Source organism: Megalops cyprinoides, chromosome 8 (genome assembly GCF_013368585.1).
Source record: "Megalops cyprinoides isolate fMegCyp1 chromosome 8, fMegCyp1.pri, whole genome shotgun sequence".
Lineage (NCBI taxonomy): Eukaryota > Metazoa > Chordata > Actinopteri > Elopiformes > Megalopidae > Megalops > Megalops cyprinoides.
In genome coordinates, this window is record NC_050590.1 from 2,013,529 (window position 1) to 2,038,528 (window position 25,000).

Below are 25,000 nucleotides of genomic sequence, written 5' to 3' on the forward strand. Positions count from 1 at the left end.
GTCACACAGACACTGATCTCTCTCAAAGGAACCCTTGGCTGAGGCTGGCCACAGGTCTTCCCAGCAATGAGAGTGTTTTATGTGAGTCTATTACCACAGATTCCGCATACTACAGTAGGGTGGGCTGCAGTATCCAGATGTGGTGTAGATGTGTGAACACATTACTGTTCATAGAACCCTGGTTAGTTTAGCAGGGATGTGGAGGGGGCGGGGGTGTCAGGTGTGTGTGTCTGTGTGTGTGTCTGTGTGTGTGTGTGTGTGTGTCTGTGTGTGTGTGTGTGTGTGTGTGTGTGTCTGTGTGTGTCTGTGTGTGTGTGTTGGGCAGCTGTGTGGTCTCAGGGTGGGGTGAGGACTGATGGGCTCATAAACACAGTTGCACACAGAGCATTGCCCTCAGCACGCAGCACACAGTTTCTATGTGTCTGTACGTACCCACCTGCCCATGATGGAGGCTTCCCCTGAGACCAGGGTGTGGAGGAGTGGGGAGTACCATGTGTACTCCCAGTGGTGGGGGAGGGGGGGTCTGAGCTGAGGTCTCCTCTTGTTTCTTACCTGTGGGTGTCCTTACCTGTATGACAATGACAGGGCTGGACCTGTGTTCACCTGAGAGTAAACACTGTTTCTGGTGTGGAGGCAGGAGAGAGAGAATACCACTGATGCACCGACCAAAAGAACATGTAATATGTAGGATGGGATGACGAATCTTTCTTACTATACTGCTTAAAATCCATTTAAATATGTGTTTTTTTAATTTTAGGAGTAGCCTAAATGAAAAGCCTTCTTTCATTACTGTAAGCAGCTACTGATTCCGTAGCAGTATGGTCTGTGTGGTATTCAATGCCAATAAGGCATGTTCAGTGCAAACTTAAATACTGTGCTGTAGCTGTCGTAGCCCTTTATTATGCATCTGGTCATGTTACTTTAGTTTATCCTGCCATTAGAGAGCAGTGGATTCAAACTGAATGAGAGGATAGAGGGAGACAGAGAGAGACAGAGAGAGACAGAGAGAGAGAGAGAGAGAGACAGAGAGAGAGAGAGAGAGAGACAGGGAGAGTGAGAGAGTGAGAGAGTGAGAGAGACAGGGAGAGTGAGAGAGTGAGAGAGAGAGAGAGAGTGTGAGAGCGTGTGAGAGAGTGTGAGAGAGTTTGAGAGGAAGAGAGAGAGAGGGAGAGAGAGAGAGAGAGAGGGAGAGAGTGAGAGCGAGAGAGAGTGTGAGAGAGCGAGAGAGAGTGTGAGAGAGTGTGAGAGAGAGAGGAAGAGAGAGAGAGAGGGAGAGAGGGAGAGAGAGAGAGAGAGGGAGAGAGTGAGAGAGTGAGAGAGTGAGAGAGAGAGAGAGAGAGAGAGAGAGAGAGAGTGTGAGAGAGCGAGAGAGAGGGAGAGAGAGAGTGTGAGAGAGTGTGAGAGAGAGAGAGAGAGAGAGAGAGAGGGAGAGAGTGAGAGAGAGAGAGTGAGAGAGAGAGAGGGAGAGAGAGAGAGAGAGAGAGAGAGAGAGAGAGAGGGAGAAAGGCAGAACGTAGTGAGAGAGGAATGAGACACAAAACGTAGTAGAGAAGTAGGGTAAGTAGAAAGTAGAAAGAGAGCAATATATAATGTTGTATGCAAGAGTATAATTCTTCGTTTTTGTTTTTGTACATGCTTTGACAATATGAGAACCAAACTGTCACGCCAATAAAAGCAGTTTGAGGTGAAAATTGAAATTGAATTAAGTAAGGGTGAGAAAGACAAAATGTGGGGGGTGGGGGCAGACTGAGATTGACAGCAAGTAGAGAGAGAGGGAGAGAGACTGGATCACCATGGGCACTGCGTGACTAATATGCCAGCCCTGTCACTGGGGATCAACCCTGAGAGAAGCTGCAGGGGTGGCACAGCCTACATCCCAAACACGCGCTGTAACGCAGTGTACTGGCCTCTATCTGCCACGCTGTTATATTCGCCATAGGACACTTCATCACACCTTTGTAAGTCATTTGTTTCAGTAGAACACCTGTGTAATTTTTTGTTTCTTTAGAGCACCTCTGTAGTTCTTTTGTTTCACTGCAACACCTGTGAAATTATTTTTCTTCTTTTTAGTGTTTTTTTTATTCTATTGTGGTAGAGCACCTGTGTATTTTTTTTTTATTAATTCAGTTTTATTTTCACACCTGTGTGGCTTTGAACAGTCTGTTAGTATCCTGCCTGTTCTCCGGGGATGAATCTCTGTGTTCATCTGTTTGTGGAACTAATTGAGTTTGTTTTTTAAAAAATGACCTTTTTTTCAATATAAGAGGAGATGGAGACAGGCCAGGCTTTGGATGAACATAACTAAAGCCTCAGAGAGTGTTTGTCACGTGTGTATTTTCCCCTGATATCTCAAAGAATTCGGGTTGAAGTTGCTGTGGTGGGCAGGTAAAGCGCCCCCCCATGGGGCTGTGGGCTGGACCCCTGATTGAAACAAGTCTCTGTTGAATTCTTCAGCCACAGTTCCGTGGTTAAATTTCATCTAGACATGGAAAGTTGTACTGGATGTTCAAGATGTTGCAAGCTAAGTAAATGAAACTGGTGCCCCCTTTGTGTGGGATTGTATGGGTCAAATAAGTGGGTGAGTGGGCAGCAGTATAATATAAGGAGCAGGGCTTGTAACCGAAAGGTTGCTGGTTCAATTCCATGCTGGGGCACTGCTGTTGTACCCTTAGGAATTACCTCAGTAAATATCCAGCTGTATTAGTGGATATAAAGGTAAGCTATGCAGATCCTTCTGTATAATGTAATGAAATAAATGTTGGATTGAATGTGTGGATGATGATGCAAATAGAGCATCTTTCATCCTTTTCCTCAGAACTGAACACACTTGCTGGGGGGGGGGGGGGGGGGTGGGGGGTAAGGGTTTGAGGAGGAGGGGGTTGTGAGTCACTGTGAGCCAAAACCCAAACAGCTAACACTCCCTCTCCCTTCTCTTGCAGATTCTGTTGTGGTGAAGTGGGACAGCCAAGAGAGAGACAGAGAAAGAGAGAGCGAGAGAGAGAGAGTGTACAATGTGCTAGAGGAGAAGGAAGAGCACAAGCCTGAGCGTTTTTCTGACATTCGTGGGGTGAGCAGGAACCGGAGTGAAGATGGGGCGAAAGAAGATCCAGATCACCCGGATCATGGACGAGAGGAACAGACAGGTCAGTGTCCCCTATGCCTTGCCCACGACCCCGCCCACGCACAGTCCTTCCAGCCAATGGGACTGAGCGTTCAGCAAAGGCCTCAGCCAGCATCACTGCAGGAGGGAAGATGGGTCTGAACACGGACAGCACAGTTGCAATGGAAGAAAGGCATTTTCACTTTGATGTCTCAAACTTAACTGATGATCAAGAAAGATTGAATTTATCCAATTTGGTGATTAATTCTCAAGTATATCCAAATGAAATACTGAGAGAAAAAAGTTTTTTTTAATGCTATCCTGTTTCAGCAGTGAATGAGCAGCTTTTAAGTGATGCTATAGTAGTGTTTTATTGGGCTGTGTTGTTTGTCTGACACTGGCATCAAGCAGGGAGATTTCTGTTACTTTAAAGGGTGTTTAAACTCATACATTGCATTTTGGCAAGGAATATAGTCCTACAGATCTCAGATAGGTGATACTTCCAAAAACAGGACCACAAAAACTGCTACTCATTGAGTGACTACCTTCCTTGTCAGTGTGTGTGTGTGTGTGTGTGTGTGTGTGTGTGTAGGACAGAATGTGTTTGTCTGTAATTACCGGTTCTTCCCTGGTAAAATTTATAAAAAAAACCAATACATTAAAAACTTGCCGGTCAAAATGTCCGGTAACAATGCTCATACAAAACATACCTATGATGAAGGCTATCCCTAAACAGGACATTTGTGTTCTGACAGCGAGTGATGACGGCGCTCCACAGTTATGGGGGTTTAACTTTTGCAACTTCCTACATTTTAGCGGCTAATGTTGAGGTTTTGCTCAATCGTTACTGTTCGTTTTGCTCAATCGTTACTGTTCATTAAATAGTCAAACTGATTTAAGGTTTTTGTCATTCTTTCATCAACCTAGGTGTTCATTATATTTGTGTTAGCAACACAGACTGTTATTAAAATGTGACCGGTAAATTTGTCCGGTAAAATGAATTCTTTCTGGACACCAGACCGGCAAGAAAAAATCCTAGTGGAAACCTTGATTTGTGCATACATGTGTATGTGTGTATTTTTATCATGCACGTATGTATGTATTTTTGTGTGTGTGCATGTGTATGCAGGCATTGTGTGTATGTATGTGTGTATGTATATGTGTGTGTGTGTGTGTGAGCACATTTGTATGTGGACGTCTGTATTTGCATGCATGTACGTGTGTGTGCATACGTGTATGTATGTGTGTGCATACATGTATGTACGAGTGTGTGTGGCAATACGTGTATGTGTGTGTATGTGTGTGTGCATACGTGTATGTACGAGTGTGTGTGCATACGTGTATGTACGAGTGTGTGTGCATACGTGTATGTACGAGTGTGTGTGCATACGTGTATGTGTGTGTGTGCATACGTGTATGTATGTGTGTGCATACGTGTGTATGTACGTGTGTGTGCATACGTGTATGTATGTGTGTGTGCATACATGTATGTACGAGTGTGTGTGGCAATACGTGTATGTGTGTGTATGTGTGTGTGCATACGTGTATGTACGAGTGTGTGTGCATACGTGTATGTGTATGTATGTGTGTGTGCATACTTGTATGTACGAGTGTGTGTGTGCATGTGTGTATACATGTGTGCCTGTGATTACATATTGTACTCTGTCTCACTTGTAAGTTGCTTTGGATAAAGGTGTGAATGTAGAAGTAAAAGCATGTGTGTGGAGAGCAGCCTGGCTGTTCCCTCCGGTTGGTGCCACACTGCAGGTCTGTCCTGGGCTGGCAGAAGCTGAGTGCCATGCGGTCCCAGCTGGTCTCTGGTAATTACTCCAGCGCACGGCACCCTGTCATTAGCAGGGCGGGTCCGCGGGACACACAGTGTCCTTTCTGTCCCCGACCGCCATCGCCCGGCCCGACCACAGAGGCTAGGATTCACCCCCCGTCTGCTCCAAAAATACAACCCCCTCAAAAAGCCGAACTCTCCCTCCCTGTCTGGACAGCTGCTGTCTGATGCTTAAGAAAATGGACTTCCATCGTAATTCCCTTAAAGCCATCCTTTTGCATATTGCACATAGAAATATGTAGTCGAGAGGCATAGTAAGCATAGCATTAGGTTAGTCTGCAGAAGCTATGTTAGTGCAGGTGTTTAGAATGAGGGACTAGAATCTGGTTACCACTAGTGATGGCAGTGTGGCTTTAAGAACCACAAACTACCATATGCTGTCAATCACTGACTCCTAAATAATAAAATAGTTTATTAGATTTCCTAATAAAAATAGTTTGCTCCCAATATCAAAACGTGATGTGTTGAAAAAAGTCGTCCGTAACATATTTTGGCATTTGTAAAGCCTCACTTTCCCGGTAATAAGTTTCGAGTGTGGGTTCTGGGCTACAGAGACACACGACTTGAAAAAAAAAAATCTGTTCCGTCCTTGTGGACCTCCCCGAATCTGTGTTTGCCTTGTGGTTCTGGTGTGGTTTCACAATGTGAGAAAATGTCATAAATGTATCGTCACAAGTGAAAATTAGTCGGGGGGATGTGAGGAGACGTTGGGAGACAGCCTCCTCGTTGTTAGCGTGTGAGGCCAGTTGAAGTTCCCTGGTGTTGGCGATGGCATTACTGCTAATGGCCCCTCCTCCCGGCTCTCCCATCCTGTCCCTGACAGGAAATCCTCCCCTAAGTGAGAAGCGCAGTCCTGTTCAGCCGTGGGCCAATTATCGGCATAACACCCGCGCGTCTGGGTCTGCGCCGAGCGAGAGGGGCACGGCAGACTGCCTTTGTGGAAGTCTTCACTTGGTGACATCAGCACCATACTGAGGGATGCTGGGTAATTAACCGCAGGACGGCACCTGCGAGACGCTGGCGGCACGGGGCTCAGACCGCGCGTTCACAGAGCCTGCGCTCCTTTGAAGGGAAGATGAAAGCCTGGCTATGCGACACATATTTTAAACGGAATTCTTGCAGTTTATTTTACGGATCTGTTTTTACTTCTCCGCATATAATGCGAGGAATATAGGCCATATATTTACTCGGACTCCATAAACCTTCCTGTAAGTTAAACTGGGTCACAGACAATGGAACCTGGTGTCTCAGGAAGGCTGCCAGGGTGTCTCTCTGTAGGGCACCATGTGGGCTGCGCATTAGCCTAACAGTGACCACTGCTCATGTAATAGTGGGGTGATTAGGTTTATAAGCGTCTTTGTTCCTGCTCCTGTCCGGATCACCATGGCAGGTTGTGTGAGGTGTAAATACACTCACTGCGTAATATTCCTTGGTATTTACCCTGCCGTGCGGTACCTGGTGTACTTGCACATCGTGATCATCATTTACTCTCTTCAATAAGTCACAAGCGATTGGAACCAGTCTGAACTCGACTTGTCTCACAAGCACCAATCCTCCCAATAAGTTCAAATAAATTTCTTACATATATATGTATATATGTTATTCAGGGGCTGAGTTATTTTCCAGTTTTCTTCCAAAGTGCTAGCTGTCAGCCTGAGATATACTGTAGGTGTTCAGTGCATGTTTGGCCTGGTGTCTGGCTTTCTCCCATGCATCCAGAGGTGGAGAGGAGAGGGTCTCTCCTCTCGTGTGCTGGGCTGTGATCCTCCGTGTCTGAGCTCTCAGCGGCCATCTCCTGCCACAGGGGGTATGATAATTACCATACGCGCGTGGTCGTAACGACAGTTACTCCATTCGGATCTGTGAGGCCGTACCGCGGGCGGTCGGAGCTCGTGGAGTTAAATGAGATGGTTTTAAGTGGGCTAATTAAACGCTGTGTCAGAGGGAAGACCATGGACCCTCTTGCGTCACTAGATGGAGAGCTTTGAAGAGACTGTTGACCTTTTGGGAGTGCGTTTGCAGAGAGTCAGATGTACGTAAATACAGCGTCTGTCAAAACAAATTAATTAGTTTCAAGTGCAGGTTCAAGGGTGGGTGATCGGATATAAACTGTCAATCTCATGTTTGGAGAATTGGAGTGGGGGGAGGGGTTGTTTTTGAACATCCTTTTTGATTTGGTTGGTAGAATTCAGGAAGATTTTGTGCTTGTGTGCTGAAATTGTCTTTTTTACATATATCTTTCTGTTATTGTGGCACATATTTCTAACATTTTTTTATATAAACAATAACTTAATAATCCTGTTGGAAGATGTTGGAAAATGTTCATTATCCTGAAAGAGGAGGATGCTGGTGTGTGGTGGCAAACTGTGACGTTAAAGATATGAGATGTAAGCTGTAGGATGGTCCCCGGTGGGAGCGAGGGCCCGTGGTTTCGGAGAGCTGAGCGGGGTAAGGGGCGAGCTACGCTGTGCAGACAGCTAGACAGGTTAATTGCAAACCTGCGTGAGGACGAGCATGACAGCGGCAGCGTGTAGCTGAGACACCCTCCATTAGAGACCGCACGGGCCCCTAATTACGGTCATTAATGACGACGCGTGCTTGTCTTGTTTGGGGAGAGAAAATAAAAACCTTAGGTACGGCCGCGTGTCGGCAGCAGGAGCGTGTTGTCAAGCAGTTCGCTGGTGGAAATCCGGGGTTAATTATCGCTGTGGGCACACTCCAGTCGCGCTGTTTCCGAAACGTCTTTCCGAGACAGATCGCACAGGTGTGAGTTGTTAGTGAATACAGCTTTTTTTTTTTGACTTTTCATATAAATTCTTGAGAGATAAGATGCACTGGAGAGACAGTAAATTGGTGTATCGCCAGTGGAATTATTATTTATAATATATTATTATAAATCATGCACAGGATGTTAGGCCTCCCATTGGCTGCTGGCTGTGCTGGGCATGTCCGTCTGCAGGATGGAGCTTGAGCTCATTAACATGGGTCACTCGCGTCATAAAGGCCATTACGCACTTTTACATAACGCCAATATTATTTTCAGATCACATCAAAATAACAATGAAAGTGGTAAAACTAATAATGATTTCTTTGAGGTTTAAGGGGATGGGGCTAGGATTAAGAAAAGTAACAGATTTTAACTGCCAACGTTTTCGTGAATACACGGAACCCTTTTGTGGACTGCAGGGAGCGTGAGCCTCCCCAGTAAGGACTCATTGTGTTGTGTTATACTGTCCCCTGTTTGGGGCATAAAACCCTCTCGGCTGTCAGGCCACATGCGGGTTCTTGTGTCTCCTCGTTGCATCACCGAGCTGCTCACTGGGGTAATGGGTCCAGTTTTTAAAAGCTTGATGATTTATTTTCCATTGCCAGGCTGTTTCTCACTTTGCATCAGATTAGCTTTAGAAAATTAGACACACACAAACACACACACACACCATTTTCTCACTTTTTATTCCTTTCTATCTGTCACTTTCAGCTCCTCTGTATTTCATGTTTTTTTTAACAATTTTAACATTTGCAATAATAATTATTTATAGTTATTTTAAGTAATAAAACAATCTTTTCTTCTGTATCTTGGCCTTGGTTCTCATTCCATCTCTCTCGCTATCTCTCTCTCACTCTTTGTCTCTCCCTCCATCATTCTGCTGTTAGCTGATTTGAACCAGCTGAAACACTTTGCCATACACAGAAAAGCAACTTGATGGGTTAAAATCACCTGAAAGCTTGTGACAGCACGTTGCATTATGGGGTTTACAAAGCTTCACTGTTTCATCACTTTGAGAGAAATAAGACTAGGCTGGGGCTGAAGTGCTGAGGACAGGTGAAGACGCAACAGGTGTGAAGTGCCCGAGAGCAGGTGAGGAGGAGAGAAAAGGGGAATCGTAAGAACGTGTGATTTTGTGAAAAATGTTAATAATTAGTTGTGAAAGTTGCAGCCGTGGAGATTCTTTGAGGGGAGGGAGTTGGTATCTGCTGAGTATTGGTCTCCTGGGAGGGAGACTGGGCTCTCAAGTCCTCTGGTGAGAAGACGTGTTTATAGCTAATGATTCAGATTAAAGGGAAGAACTGAAAATCATATTTAGCAAAGGACCATAATTGTGTCCTGCGATGCATGAGAACAAATAGATACTATTTTTCAATTCAATCTGACAGTATTCATTAGAAGCTCATTAAATAACGTGGTTTACATCAAACACAGCTGAATAATAAATGTTGTATTTAAGCTAATGTTCCTTTCTGTCTGACTCTTGGATAGGCAGTTTGTTTGGAAGTGAACAAAAGATGAATGTTTGAGAGAAAGTACATTTTTAAATGGCTTTAAATCGGTTATACAACTGAAGGGATTCGCTTTGGAGTCTTGCTGGAGGCCAGCTTTGAGGAGAGCGTTGAGGCTGGCTCGCACAACGGCCGCATTTGTAGCTTTGAATGATGTCATTTGTTCAGAATGCAAGGGAGGAGGGGCCAGGGTCAGCTGACCGCAGAGGCCCGGGTCCTGAGCTGCTGTGGTACCAGGATCGGACCGGGTCAGGCCCATCTGCCTTCCTCTGAGAGCAGAACCGGTCTGACAGGAGGAGTGATGGCCTGTCCCTCTGCGGTGCAGAGGAGCCAGCACTGAGGCCCTTGGGCCATGGTGGCACCTACAGAAGTTTTCTTCCTGACGGTATCGCAAAAGATGTGGGATCTGTGTCTGAGACACACAGGCACGCCATGTGTTTTTGATCCACAAACAGCACCGTGGCATCACCATCACCAGGAGCGAGAAGTGTCAGGAAAGCCGTGCGATGCCTTTGAGGGCCCCCGGCAAGGCAGCCAGCAGGAACAGAGAATCTCGCAGGAACAATTTCACGGTCTTGTATTGTTTAAACGAAGGCGGCTGCTGGCGGGGATGTTCTCTAACCGTTGCCTGCTGCTCGGATGGTGAATTTGTCGGCTGCGGGTTTGGTGGATCAGCGTCGGCCTGAGGCAAGACTCGTACTGGAATCTCTCCGGCCCTCGCCGTGCGGTTCACAAAGGCTGCAGTGTGAGCACGCTAAAGCTTTTCTTGTACGCGCACAGAGTGTTTTGTGAACAAAAATACCGGAGGAAGAAGGAAAAGCCGTCTCTATTCTTTTGGGTTAGATGTTTCTACTGCCCTGAGGCCTGGCTTTCAAACCATGGGGAGATCATTGCGTGTAGAAGGCAGGCAGGCAGGCAACAGCTATGTCCCATCTCAAATTCCTGGGTGGTCAGACACAGGACATGTGGGTTATGTGGTGTTGAGACCAGCTGCAGTGCTAGTGTTTTGTCCATATAAAGCCTTTCTTAGCTCAGTCCCTCAAAAAACACACTTGTTTGTTACAGTGCTTGCAGTTAGCAGCTAACTGGCTAGCTAATCTACATGGTTTATATTTATTAAGTTGTTATTAATGTTACCTACGGTTATATTGTGCACTTTTTACTTATTTAGATCAAACTTGCATATACTATTGAATGGCATAAGGCAGCTAAAGGACAGAGAAATTTCATATTGCTGGAAGATTGCTACAAATGCTCTTGTCTACTGGTCTCTTCATATATTCATTCTCTTGTAAGAGTAAATTACCAAGTAGCGAAAATATCATATCAGCCAAAGCAATAGGTATTTACAAGTAGTATTAACATTACTTCTAAATACCTACTGGCATTTTGTTGGGATAAGTCTTGGTTTATTTGTGTATTATATTGCTGCTTTTGTAGAGAAGAGGTGAGGAGGGACCCCTTGGTTAGTTGGGGTGAATTGGACTTTGTTACCTTATTTATTGCTGCTAACATGAGGAAGGCATGTAAACAACAAATCAGGGGCAGCTGGTGCGTGTGTGTGTGTGTGTGTGTGTGTGTGTGTGTCTGTGTGCGCTGGGGTGAAGAATGTTTCCTTTTATCATGACAATCTTCCATTCACACACTGTAGTTGGTGTTTTGTAAATCCTCGTCTGGCTTGGATTACACTGGCTAAATGCTTCCTGTGGAGTTGAACAAGGTGCTGGCTCTTTGAAGAGGGATTTCTGCACGTTTCTCACCTGTAAAGTCAGCTTCATACAGCAGGGTGCTTACCAAGGTGTGACAGGTTAAAGTGCCTTAAACCTGGCTATTGAGAGCAGATCCGCAGCTGCCATGCCACAGTGCCGTGGCTTCACTTCAGCTTTACCTGCCACCATGGTAACAGCAGAATGTCCACAATGGCACGGGAGAATCGACAAAACTCCCTGAGTGCGCTGAGCCCCGAAGCAGCGAGAGACGGTGTCAGAAAAGCAGAGCCTTAATCACTTTTCAGCTGGTTTCAAACTTCAGCTAATCGGATTACACTCATCCCTTTGACTGCTTACTGAAACTATTCAGTGTGTGTGTGTGTGCGCAATACTCTGCGTGTGTAACGCTGTGTGTGTCAACTGTGTTTTTGCTGTCATTTTGTGGTTCAAAGTGTGTTATCATTCCCAAGTGTCCAGATGAATGAATATTGTATTGTGATGGTGATGCAGTGATATTGTGTGAAGATGTGATGTGTGAAGCTGGCTGACACTTCTTGCAAAAAAATCTCACAAGAAGCAAAACTTAAAAAAACAATAATTTATTTAAAAAAAATTGACAGGGGCTGGAAAATTAAGACACAAGATCCTTTAACATTTGAACAATTTTACAGTTTTGTTGGACAGGTGTAGGCTGTCCCTCACACCGTGGCAATGCCATACAGTGACTTGTTTTTTACTGAGGATACCTGTGTCTGTCTCGCCTCCACCAGGTGACATTCACGAAGAGGAAGTTCGGCCTGATGAAGAAGGCGTACGAGCTGAGTGTTCTGTGTGACTGCGAGATCGCCCTGATCATCTTCAACAGCTCGAACAAGCTGTTCCAGTACGCCAGCACCGACATGGACAAGGTGCTGCTCAAGTACACTGAGTACAACGAGCCCCACGAGAGCAGAACCAACTCCGACATCGTGGAGGTGAGAGGCCTGCTGGGTCGCACCATGTCTGCCGCTGTTACACAGGGAACACATTATACGTTTTTCAAATTCAGATTCAAATTCAAATTCAAATTCAAATTCAAATAATTTAAATGCATTATTGGCAGAACAGACAAGCATTGTGTTGCCAGAGCAGTAACAAATAAAGCAAATAATCCAATGCAACCATACAAATTAAGAGAAAGATTATGGCTCACCAGTCTTTACAGATTTGTTTTTTTTTTTTTTTTCACAAAGGCAATTTTGTGTTGCACAGAAGAACTTGCTTATAATGTAACAGAGTATTTTTCCATGGTAGAGATCAGTTGAAGTATATGCCTGCCAGTACAAAAGGGTCACCCACTTCCTGAATGCAACTGAGCAATGCAGCGAGCAGCAGAGGAGAAAACATGGACATGTCCTTCATTCAGAGCTTTCTGAAGCATGTTTCCAGAGTCTTACTCCGAAGCCCAGATCGGTGTTACTGATTGCCGTCAGGGCCCTTGCTATGGCAGAAGTGTATTCTCGATCTGTGTTTTAATCAGAACGTTTGCATGCACTGCCTCTTCTTAATGTAATCCGGCCTCTTGTGTAGCTTATAATCATTGTTACTATTATTTTCATTAAGTCAAAACAAGCTTTTGTCATGAAGATGACACGGGAGTTAGGAAAGAATGACTTGGGTTTAAACTACTTGGTTTGATTTCTCTAATCTTCATTTTGGCATTAGTTTTCAGGCAGGACTTTGGTTTGTTTTTAAGACAAGAATTCACCGTCGGTGAAGACTGGCCCTGTTTTTCCTGGTTTGACACTTTGGTCCCTTCTTCCTGCATGGCAGTTGTAGTTGGCAGGATCCCTAAATGTATGGTGGTATTATTGTACAGTATTTGCATGACAGGAAGCTCGAAAGAGTGGCACTCTCTACATGTTCTCAATGGAAGTATTTTTACTGCAGCGGAGTGAAATCCACTTTAAGTGCATGGGAGGGCTTTAGCTGTCAGCTGAGCTCCTGTGTCTTTGAGTCATGGTGATGATACTGTGACTCTCCACGCTGCATCATCTCCTCACTGCAGCTTCAGAAAGACCAACAGCCAATTAGACACCCCCTGGCCTCCGTCACAAGCTTCTTTCTTCCCCTCTCTCTCTCTCTCTCTCTCTTTCCTTCTCTCTCTCTGTCTCTCCATCTGTCTCTCTGTTTCTCTCTCTCTCTCTGTCTCTCTCTTTTGAATCTGTGTTAAAAGCAAATTACCAAAATAACTTGCCGCTTGGATATGTGCCAGGATGGCTTTGCTTTTTATCAAGTCTTGGGGTTTGTCCTGGGGGTGGAGGTGGTTTTGGTTTGGTTTGTAGTACCAAACCATGTTGTTTGGTGTTTGGTGAGATGTTTTTTACTCAGAAAGCTAAAGGTTATGTTCCCAAGTGCTGCTAATGTACCTTTGAACAAAGAGTTAACCTAACTTCAGTAGGTGTAAATATAAATAAAATATCAATATTAATAAATAAAAATATTAGCTTAGTATATTGCCCTGGTTGATGATGAGTAACAATAATCATGCATAATAACTCAGAAGTATTTATTTTATCCATTTATGGAATTTTATCCATTTATACAGCTAGGTATTAATTAAAGCAAAGTGCAGTATCTTAAAAGGGTAAAACATCTCATCTTGTATTCCAGCCTAAAACCCTCTGGGCTGATACCTTAATTGCATGGACACAATGCTATTGTACCCTCAAAGATATCATTCAACAGCTCCACCACGGGGTGGGGTGCAGCTTGCTAATCAGCAGGAGTTTAGCCACACACACACCACTGCTGCCTTAACATGTCAGCAAGACCAACTGCATCTTATCTGATTGTGGCAGGGAGCTTTCCTTCAGGTTCAGGGTCTTTGAGAGATGAGGTAAGGAGATTTCCTTGTAGATGTCTCATTTCGTGGTGCACAGGAGATTATCCTTGAATAACAGATAACAGAGCCCTCAGATAAAGTTCTTGCCTCGCTCTCCTGGAGCTGTGGGTGGTATACTTACCGTTCAGGACTGCACGCGTGCAAAGAGCGCGCCTGAGCCCGCTAGGGTGCCTGTAACACTGGCATCACGCCGTGACTCGGCCAGTCACATCGCTAGGACACCAGTTGTCCGTGCACTGTCCACTAGCTTTGGAATGTGCTTTTTCCCAGTTATGCTGTAGGTATTCCACTGCAGCTGTGAGGCGCAATATCCAATAGCAGTAATAATTATAGTAGCAATAATGCTAGACACAGTCCTGCACGGGCTTGTAGGTGACAGTGTGGCATAGTGGTAAGGAGCAGTGCTCATAACCAAAAGGTTTCTGGTTTGATTCCCTGCTGGGACACTGCTGCTATAACCTTGGGCAAGGTACTCAACCCGCAGTAAACATCGAGCTGTATAAATGGTTAAAACTGTTGCCTATGCAAGTTGCTGTGGGTAATAGCATCTGTAACTGACAATAATGTAATGTACCTTTAGCATAGCCAAGGCTTGAAGGAGAAGCATCTCAAGTGTTTATACTGCATGGAATAAGGGCTGTTGAGCTCCGGATTCGTGAAGAGACTCAGTAGAAAGAGATACATCAGCCCGATGCAGGTCTGCTGTTCAGCCTCTCCAGCAAATGTCATAGGGTCGAAACTGTCGTTCCGCTCTAAATCGAATTTAATGTGTCCTGCAAATGAAAAGGACGGTGTGGGTCATTAAAGTAATCTCATTACAGCCTGCGTTCTACATGGGGGAAATGCAATCTGTCCCTCCCTGCCAAACCAGTGATGTCATGGAAGCCCCCCCTTCCTCACAGTGCAGCTCGGAGCACAGGGCACCCTCTGTGTGTGGGGGGAATTCCGAGCATAAGGCTGCGTCACCCCCGCACCAAACCGCACCGCCTCCGTTTCCAGCTCTCCCGAACCAGAAGCATCACATCTGTACAGATGAACTATGAACGCCAACTGTATTAAAGTACAAACAGCCCTCACCATCATGCATCTTTTGGGATATTTATGGGAAAGAAAAGGAGAGTTTTTGACTGTTGTTTAGTTTTGAATTTATTTCGGGAGACACCTATCCAGTTTGTCTTTTGAGTCTTCATGGGAGAGATACAGTATATTACATTACATGATTATTGTTTGGGAGGTGCTCTTATCCAGAAAAACTTACGCAGGTTACAGTTTTATCCATTTATACAGCTGGGTATTTATTGAGGGTTAAGTACCTTGCCGAAGGGTACAACAGCAGTGCACCAGCAGGGAATTGAACCAGCAACCTTTCAGTTACAGGCCCTGATCCTTACCACTATGCTACACTGCTGCCCAGATACATTACATACATATCAAAGAGCACCAGGAACAACAGAAACTCAGACACATAGCAGCCAGTAACATAGAGACCAAGCATCCAACTGAAAATGAGGGCTAAAATATAAACACACAACAGTTGCAATCAGCAAGAGTAATCAACATATGAATGCAGTCCTAAAGGGAATTTTAGGGAAGCACTGACAATTTGTGTCAGTAACATTATTTAGCTAACATGCAAAGTTGCACATAGTGGGATCAGTATGTAAAAAGCACTGCCCGCTGACAGGGCTTTTTGGTTAAGTTTGCCCTCGCTTTTCTGGCAGGGTAAACAAATCAAGCATGCCCACAGGCAAATGCACAGTCTGCTAATGGCACGGACAGACGATGTGGGAGGAGGGCTTTGGGCGTTTTGTCCCCCCCCTTCCCCCCGCCCCGCCCCGCCCTACCTCCGACCCTGTTCATGGAATTGTCTGAAGAAAGTCGGAATATGTAAAAATCTGTACGCATGGCTTTTCTTTCTGTGCAGACAGTCTGAAGGTGTGGTGTCTGTTGATTCGGTCTTCTTCACCAGTATAACTTATATCTTCTCTGTTCCTTTTAACATCACATTATTGTCATTTGGCATTAGCTCTTACCCAGACTGACGTACATAGGTTACAATTTTACCCATTTATGCAGCTAACTATTTACTGACGCATTTCTGCATTGGGCACTGTGCGTAAGGGTGCAGCGCAAGTGCCCCAGCGCGGAATCAAACCTGCAACCACACTGCTTACACCCGACACAACTGCATTGCATTGCGTGCGCAAAGCAGATGAGCAAACACAAGAGCCATCCATGTTATATGAGCGTCAGTCCTTAATGAATAAGATTTGTGAGAAGGATGTGTCCACTGGTGGCAGCTGTTGTGAGGGTTTTTAGTGATTAGAACGAAAAAAGCTTTTTCGTTCTCTTGTGCTTCTGCAGGGTCTGGTTCCTTAGTGCTGTCCACAACGTCATTTTTCACTCCTGCGTGTCGTCGGCAGTAAGGCTGCAAGCCGCGCGCTATCGGCTCTGAAATAAGATTCCACAGAAGGCGTGTAACAGGGGCTCGGAGACAGGGGCTGAGCGGGGCGTGCGTGTGCGCGCCCCTGCGCTGCTGCTCCGCCGCACGGAAGAGTCACGTTTGCGAGAGGGCCTGTGGTGAGGCAGAGCTTTGGGTGCGCGGCGTTTGAAGGCTGAGGTCGGAAGAAGGGGAAGGAAGTCAGTGGGAGACGGAGGGCTGTGGGCTCTGAAGGAAGTTTACTCATCACCCTCTTCCTGTCCCGGGGGGAGGGGGGGGGAAGTGATGTCATGCAGGAGGTGATGCTCGAGTTCCATTAGCTGGCCTCGATATGTCTGATCCTGGATGAGCGCAGATTGTCTGGGGTTGTGGCTGTTAGGAGCAGTTATTAAGCTCATCTAAGAAGCAAAATAGCTGTCAGGGTGCCAGACTGTATGCGTAGCATGGACTTCCCATGTGACCTGACAAAGACTCAAGTGGTTTCTTAATGTTTGTCTGCTCACTAATGAATCATGTCATGAGAGAATTACACCAGTGTCTGGGTGTAATGCTTTACTGGTATATATTATATTATTTTTGCCCAGCATCAGTATTAGTGGCTGATATATATATATATATATATATATATATATATATATATATATATATATATATATATATATATATATATGTTTATCAAAACTTTACAGCTTCATGGGACCCCATTTTAAACAGATCGGGCAGTTATATAAAATAATCATTTGAATGTATTAAATAATAAAAAAAACCAACAAACAAAAGTCAGTTATAGCGTCATGCTTTAGAAAGATGGAAAAAGACAAACTCAATATCAAAATTAACAGCATTTAAGACAAAACTAATTTGATCTTGGCACACTGGCGAGATGCTTCCCCTCCAGTGCAATTGTGATGTCATACGTAATGGAATGTTGCATTGACTTGTATTGACTGTGTTTAAAGAAAGGAGACCTTTCCTGTTCTCTTCACAACACAAACACACACACACACACACACACACACACACACACACACACAAACGCAAACACCCACACCCACACCCACACCCACACACACACACACACACACACACACACACACACACACACACACTCTGCCCTGTCCCTTTGGCCCGTCTGGCATGAATGACCTCCTACTGTTGTGCCAAGTTTGTAGGTCCGAGTCAGGTTCAAGCACATCCAACCTCAAATGCTCAAGCTCAAATGCCACACTGCTAACTTCCACAGCTGGGTGCATCAGACACACACATACTGGATAAGTAGCAGGACCTGCAGTGAAGTTGAGACAGACTCCAATGTTAATGCCTCTTTCTCAGGACAGTGGGAAGCAGCAGGGCTAGTGCCACAGTGTGGGCAGAGTCTTTCAGCTGTTACTCTCCCGAAAGAACAGAAATGCAAGATAAGCACAGAGAAGCTTTAATGTTGTCCAAAACAAGAGCGGTGACTCAGGCGGTCTCTGTCTCCCTCCCCTAATGAATGCAAATTAGGGTCCTCTCCTGCCATAAACCAGCCGTGCAGACCAGCCAATTAGCCTGATTGATCAATTATACTCGTCAGAGGGCTTTGATGGAGGGGTAGGCGTGGCTGGGGGGGGGGGGGGGGGGGGGGGCTGCAGAGGGGTAGAACAGCTTTCGAAGAGAAGGGCTCATTTCACTTCCTAGTCTCCAGAAGTCATTCAAATGCCGCATCTTTTCAGTGTGTGGCAGCGCTAAGTGACTGGCCTGACATTACTGAGCTGTACAGCTAACAGCGTCCCTTCCTCAGGAGACACCCCAAGGTACAGCGTGTGTTCTGTTCCTTGTTTCAGCCTGTTTAATTTGTGAGGGGAGCTGAATAGGATTAATTTGTCATATCCTGCCAGTGTATGCACTGTCGCACTCACCCAGTGATTAAAATTTGAATATTAGTCCTGTACCTTTAATGAGTGCTGATTCTAATTTGCAAAAGTATTATCACTCTACCTTCTGCACCTGGGCTACTGGTGAGTGGCTAGTTGGGAGAAATAGCATTGGAACTTGCTGCCCAGTCTTTTTAATGGTCAGCTCTCAACTCCGGCGCTGGACAGTACTCCCATACTCCTGCACTCCTGTACTCGGTTCATGCATGGTAATGTATGATATATGGTCTGTTTATACAAAGTTATAAATGCTAAATTATATTAAATTTAGAGTACCTTCCTTCTACACGGCAAGGGACATCCAGCAAGCGCAACCCCCCCCAAAAAAGAGACCGTTACAAATTGCAATTCCATTTCCACTGATACGGTTTGTGACGAGATCCCCCGGGGGAGAGATGTTTAGAAAATCAGAGGCGAGGAGGACAGGGGCTCACTAGCACCCTGCTCAGGAGGTGAGCTGGAATCCCGCACGGAGCTGGCCATGTAGGACCCCCTGCCCTGTTCTGCGCGATTAAACTTCCCCTGAAAGATTAACCCTCAGAGGTGTCGCTTGTGTTCGGTACGTGCAGACGTCAGCGCGGTGAAAAGAATGCATTTTTAATTGGGGAACGCTGAAGGCAGCACACAGGCCTGGCCTGGCTGTGGGCCAGGAAGCCTTTATGATTCAATAATGGCTTGTTTGACATTTGAGAGGGCTGAAGGCAGCATGCGAGTACCCTCTCTGGGGAGGCAGAGTGTAAAATGCCTTTTTTCAGCTGAGATGAGCATTTCGCAATGATCATACGCTAAGCAAAATGAATCCAGCTGTCAGGCATGGTGCTCTGCGTATGTTTGTGTGTTTGTGGGTTTTTCCATTTTGTGCAGTCATTTGCGGAATCTCCGGTTGCACATCAGGGCTCGTCTCCCTGCAACAACCTACGTTCAAGCACGAGCGCCGGAGCGGGAAAAATTCAATCTTCTGATCCGCTTGCACGCAGCCAGCCGCTATCTTTCACAATACAGTCCCACAGTGCATCAGAAAGAAGCAGCGACTTCCAAACGATACCCACACAACCTGTAGGTGCCTGATGAGTTGCCTAAGATGAGGAAACTCGTCCGAAGTACCCACCTTCGGGTCCACCTGTGGGTCTGCCGCTGGGGGTCCTCCCTGCCACAGCTGGCTTCTTCCACATAACGTTGCTGCCATTTACCAGACACACTTAACCACTTACACAGTGCATCCAATAAAGTTGCATGTGAAAAAGTTGCATGTGAAAAAGTTGCATGAGTGTCAGTGCCAATATATAATACGTAATACTGAGGTCATGAGGGCAACACTTAACCGTCCACATATCTGCAATCTACATACCAAATCCCTGGCAAAACCAGCCCAGATGATTCATTTTACATAATTGCACATACGCGGAGCACCATGCCTGACAGCTGGATTCACGCGCCTAGAATGACATGTAGAAAACAATATGTACAACTTGCCAAATATATACCAAATATAATCCTAACACATACTACAGGCATGTGAGTAAACCTTGACGTACCCACTTTCATAAAAATGCTGAAATACTCTTCCACATAGGTAATTGCACAAAACAGGAACAAAAGATCACGATTAGGTATGAGAATTGGGGTGTGGTCTGAAGTAGATGGTCCTTCTGTGATGGTGCAGCGGGGATTGTACCCAGGCTGTAGGGCTCAGCCCGCTCTTGAGATGAGGGCCTTGCTGAGCCATTCATGAGCTCCCTGCGATGGCTACTTCTAACACAAGAGCCTCAGCCTCTTAAGAGCTCTTTGCCTCTGTGTGTGAAAAGGGGGTCCATCTGCTCCAAAGTAAAGTGGTTATTATTATGTCCCCTAAAAAATGACAAAACAATGCGTGATGCCAATCCACTCTGCTCAGTTTTGTGTGGTTACAGTTCCTGGACTAATATTTTCTGGAATGAACCTACTTTTGAAGCACTTTGTAAGAACCAGCCTAGACTTTCATCGTGCAGCAACTCACCATCTCTCCCTCAGAGTGAAGTTTGCTCCTGGTTTATTTCCCATGTCGCCTTCAGCGTCTCATTTCAGCTGTGATTCTGTCTGTTTCAGTATTCCTAAATCCCCTGTCTGCCTTTCTCCATATCTTTATCTGTGTGTGTGCGTTTTTTTTTTGTTAGTTTACAGTAACAGTTCCCACAGACCAGATATTAAAAAGGTTCATGAAATGTCAGCTGTGTTGACACAAAATTAATCATCTGGGCTGGTTTTGCCAGGGATTTAATACGTAGAGATATGAGGACTGTAAAGTGGTGCCCTCATGATATGAAATATAATATTTAAACAGCATAACCCAGAGCCACTGCTGTGTATTTAGGGAGTCTTTATTACCAGCTTTGTTAGCATAGCATCCTCTCTCTGTGTTAACTTCATGAAGTCCATGTGTTCCATCACATGGGCAGTGGGCGGGGCTTTGTGTAGTATGACGGTCGTGATGTGGTGAGCTCATTTGTCTGATGATGTAGTGGAGTATTGTTATGATTGCACATAATTAATCATGTGGCGTTTCAAGAGTGCTTTCTACAATGATGAGACTGATGTTGAGACTGATGTTGAATTATTTGAATATTCACCAGTAAGACTGCTGATCGATTCCTTGGATAAATAAATTGTATTTGGTGGTCGTATATCAGTGTATGGTTAAGATAATCAAAGCAAATCTACACTCTGAAAGGCCATTGAGCAGTAGCCTTACTTTGCCGACCTGCGAACTCAGGTTACCTTCTACTGCTGGACTGACCTAAATACAGAGCCAGAGGCCGTGGTGGGGTGGAGCAGGAGAGGTCAGCGTCGGGGTCAGCCCTTCTTCGTCCATCTCCACACGACCTTACACGAGGGCTGTCACGCGCTGCCAAGCTCGGCGGAGATGATGGGAAAATGATGATGGGAAAAAGGCGTAAGTGACAAATGGCGCACAGCAATCTACAGGGGCACAAAGAGTGTGATAGTGACTCTGATTCTGATAACCACAAGCAAACCTTTTTTTTTTGGGGTGGAACTGGAGGAAAGGGTCTGATTATCAGCTGTGATTAATGATGCTTTAGAGGCCATTTTTTTGGCATGTAATGTGAGCACCCTCCACATAACGTGGCATGCCCTGACCTTTGGAGGGCTTTGCCCAGCAGAACGGATGGCCACAGCTCAACCTGACAAGCCTTTTGCGCTAAGATCCACCTTCAAGGACAGAGTCCTGCAAACAGATCCTGCCTTCGGTGGAGTGAAAGGAATCGCGGATGTCTGATGCTTGAGCCTTTAGCCGCAGCGGCGTGGCTCTGAAACAGTCTGAATCCCCTCCATTCACGCTGACACTGGACACTGTTTCTCCGTTGTTGATTTGCTGTTCTTTCATAAACCGTCTGTCAGCTATGCCCGCTGCACAATGGCATTTCAACACGCCAGCCGTTAAGCATATGCCTCTCAAAGATAGCTCCCCCTTTCTGTGTATCTGCTATAGAGATTCGTGTCCTTTTTTTTGTTTTTTTTTAAGCTCTGCCAAGTCACTGAAGGGCAAATAGTAACTGTTACAGCATTCTCCTGTTCTGCTGAGAGGCACACGCGTGTGATGTAAAAAGCACTGCTTTGAGTTCAGTGCGCTGGGGGTGGAAAAGTGATGGTGTTTGGATCAGGTCCCCCGCTGGTGTTCAAAGCACTCCTCTTCACGGGACAGGGGTTCATCTTTCGCTGGGGGTTCCAGTGTTTACATTTCCGCGGTTTCTGATAGCTTTCGGGGGTTTTGTTAGTTAACCAAAGAAATGAGAAGACTGCAAAATGTTGAACTTTTGGAGGGAAGTGTCTCAGATTCCCAGCAGCCACTCTGTTGTGCTGGGTCTTGCAGACTCTCTGCTTTGATGAAGCCTTGGTGCTCTTGTGTGGATCTACATGCCCCTCTGACTGTGCCCTCCCGTTACCTGGATACTGGAAAGAGACTTATTTCAGCATCGTGTTGTTCCTCATTGATGTAGGAGCTGTTGTTTTTCCATTCAAATTATGAAGCTGAGCTTTGGATTTTTAATTTCAAAGGCAGGCCTTCTTCAAAAGCACACAAAAAAAAACAGGCGAAACAACAAAGCACTTCTGGCCTTGTGAGACTGCGTGGTGACAAAGAGGTTTTCTGTGTGAGAGGTTTCTCGAGTGACTCCGTACCGCTGCGCTGGCTTAGCGTGCGCACCCCAAGTGCTCTACAGCACTAGCACGGGGAGGCGTGCTCTCTGAGCACGGGTTTGCCAAACGGAGCTCTGAGCTCAACTTGGAAACTTTCCTCCCCATTTGTTGTCTTCTGGTCTTCGTCATGATTTATTGGCTGTTTTTTTGACGCTGGACTTGGCAAGCGTGCCCTGGGTGGGGTAGGGGGTGATTCTGGAACGGTGTGCTTGTGTGGCGATATTAGTGGCTTAGATGGCTGTCTGCCCCAGTGCGTATGGCAGAGCATTGCTGCATATGGTCACCTGTATTGACAGTGTCTTTAGGGTGTGGGGGGGGATTGCACTTCCTAGAGCCTCATTGAATGTAAATATCCATTTTAATAAAGGTATTTGTTGTATTTGTTTTGCATGTAGTTGTATGTGATTTGTTGTGTTCATGTTAGAAAATGGCTAGAAAGCTGTGCTCTATAAGGAAAAAAAACTTTTTTACACTTGTGTGTGTATTTTTTGTGTTTGTACACAAGTTTATTTTATCTTTGTTTTGAAAAGATTTCCATTTGGTGTTATTTGTAATCCTGGCTGCAAAATGAGCATCTCACCAGTCGACAATAAAGAGTTAAAACAGAACTGAACAGAAATTAAGTGTACCAAGCTAAACGTACCAAATGTTCTGTGAATGTATTCCCTCTCAAATGGATACAGGTTTAGACCCCTTCGTGCAAACAGAACGGAAAAGCTCGCGTCATGCGACACCTTCTGTTAGCCGGTTTTGGCTCCGTTTTGGCTCTTGGTGTCAGAGCCGGTCCCTCCGCAGCTAGGCCCGGGGCTAATGGAAGCTTCCTCTTATGGTATTGATTGTGATGTAAGGAGAGACTGTGATCCCGGCTGGAATGCTGGGAACCGTGATTGAGTGTAATTTGATACCACCGGGAGTTGAGTCTCCCCCCCCCCCCCCCCCAACTGATGCGATTTTTTTTTTCCTGTCTCCCTCGCGGCTCTCAGATACGATTTCATGTTTCTTCTCTGAATCACTTTGGAGTGGTACAACCTCAAAAAACAAAGCGCTTTCATTGCTAACATAATGGACGTAAAAGAATATCCATGTCAGTTTTACTTTGCCTAAAGTTTTTCAAGTCGATTTGAAGGTAGTGCCAAACTCTTGTATCAAATACTTTATTTTTTGTATTAGATTAAAATTCCTCAACTGTTTCACATTGATATTTAACTGAAGGCACTTTCTGCATATAGTCCAGTGGTAATGTGGAATGCCAAAACAGATACCTCTGAAACTTTTGAACCTAGTGTTAATTTGGCCATATTTACTCAATGTTTCAGTGAAGCGTAAAAAAAAAAAAAATATATATATATATATATATATATATATATATATATATAAAATCAGTGTATTTTTTGCTTAACAAAACACTATTACAGTTTTTCCTTTGTGATCTCAGAGTTCACTGTTTGGCAGGTATTTTGATTTTTGTGTTATTTAGGGGTAAACCAGGCCTGCAACTAGAACACTGGAGTTTTTTAACACTACATGCAGGCATACACACACACACACACACACACACACACACACACACACACACACACACACACACAGACGTACACAGGTCTGTCTTTTACTAGGAGTAGAGACAAAAGGACTTGTACTGCTTGTGTTACTTGCTGCTTATTTTCCTGTATTATTGCCTTGAGTTGTGGATAATATGTGATTCACCGACAATGTGATATATGGTAGTCTATGCACTTAAAGACCTCCCATAATTTTATTGACTGTCTAGTTTCAGATGAGTTAACTTGTGGTGTTTCTTGAAAAATATTGCGAATGCACTTTCTGGTCCGGGAGTGTTGCTTGTATAACTTGGATGGATACGCTTCTGTTCTTTTTTGGTGGAAGTTGGTCTGGATAAGAGTGTCTGCTAAATGAATGTAATATGGGGGGGGGCTTTGTTCTGATGGTGCTTCAAGGGAGAGGAGATGGTTAATGACACAACTTTCTCTGAATCATTTCCCAGAAGTCTGTGCATGAAATGTTCCCTGGAAAAGGACTGTGTTGGCAGATTCTCCTGTAAAGCCTGCAGTCACTGGCTAATGTGTACCATTCAGTTTGAAGAGTATGATTTGGTAAGGATAAAAAGCACCGATGATTCTTTTTTTTCTTGGAAATCCTGGGTATTATGAGTAAGGCAGCAGTATCAGAGTGAATGCCTCTTTCTGTCCTGCCAGTGCTGTATGCTGACGACCAGGAACGGTTGTATATTCAGTGAAATGGCTGATGTTTCCTCAACACCCTGAATAAATGACAAACACAGCATCAACATGACAATTCTGGCTGCTGTTCGTTCCAGTACAACACCAGTGATTATAAAAATGAGTGCACCCTGGACAGGTCACTGGGAAAAACGAGACATTCACTCTGATTGGCTGAGTCTCTCTGCCTCAGTCTCTCTGCTGACAAATGTGAGATGGACCTTTCAGTTTAACTTGTATATGTATATATTCATTCATATGCAGATGCTCTTATCTGGAGTGAATTCCAAAAAGGTCATTTAATAACCTCTCCCAGAAACCAGAGCCAGAGGTGAGAGTTTAGTCCTCCAGTCCTGGCCAGACTCAGTCCTCTTAGCATTCACACATAATTAAAGCACA

General features: G+C 45.1%; 1 protein-coding gene and 1 long non-coding RNA gene across 5 annotated transcripts in view; both read left to right on the forward strand.

Annotated features, from left to right (window-relative positions):
• The window catches only part of LOC118781921, a 38,639-nt gene extending 35,667 nt beyond the window's left edge, over window positions 1-2,972 (forward strand). For both annotated transcript variants that reach the window (XR_005005123.1, XR_005005124.1), the window contains exon 3: window positions 2,940-2,972. This is a non-coding gene — a long non-coding RNA (uncharacterized LOC118781921). The remainder of the gene's footprint in view (window positions 1-2,939) is intronic.
• Window positions 2,973-2,982: 10 nt separating this feature from the next.
• LOC118781922 (myocyte-specific enhancer factor 2A-like) overlaps window positions 2,983-25,000 on the forward strand; it is a 50,182-nt gene continuing 28,164 nt past the window's right edge. For all 3 annotated transcript variants that reach the window (XM_036535067.1, XM_036535068.1, XM_036535069.1), the window contains exons 1-2: window positions 2,983-3,143; window positions 11,701-11,904. In XM_036535067.1, the coding sequence (XP_036390960.1) occupies window positions 3,090-3,143; window positions 11,701-11,904 (258 nt within the window). In that variant the 5' untranslated portion in view covers window positions 2,983-3,089. The remainder of the gene's footprint in view (window positions 3,144-11,700; window positions 11,905-25,000) is intronic.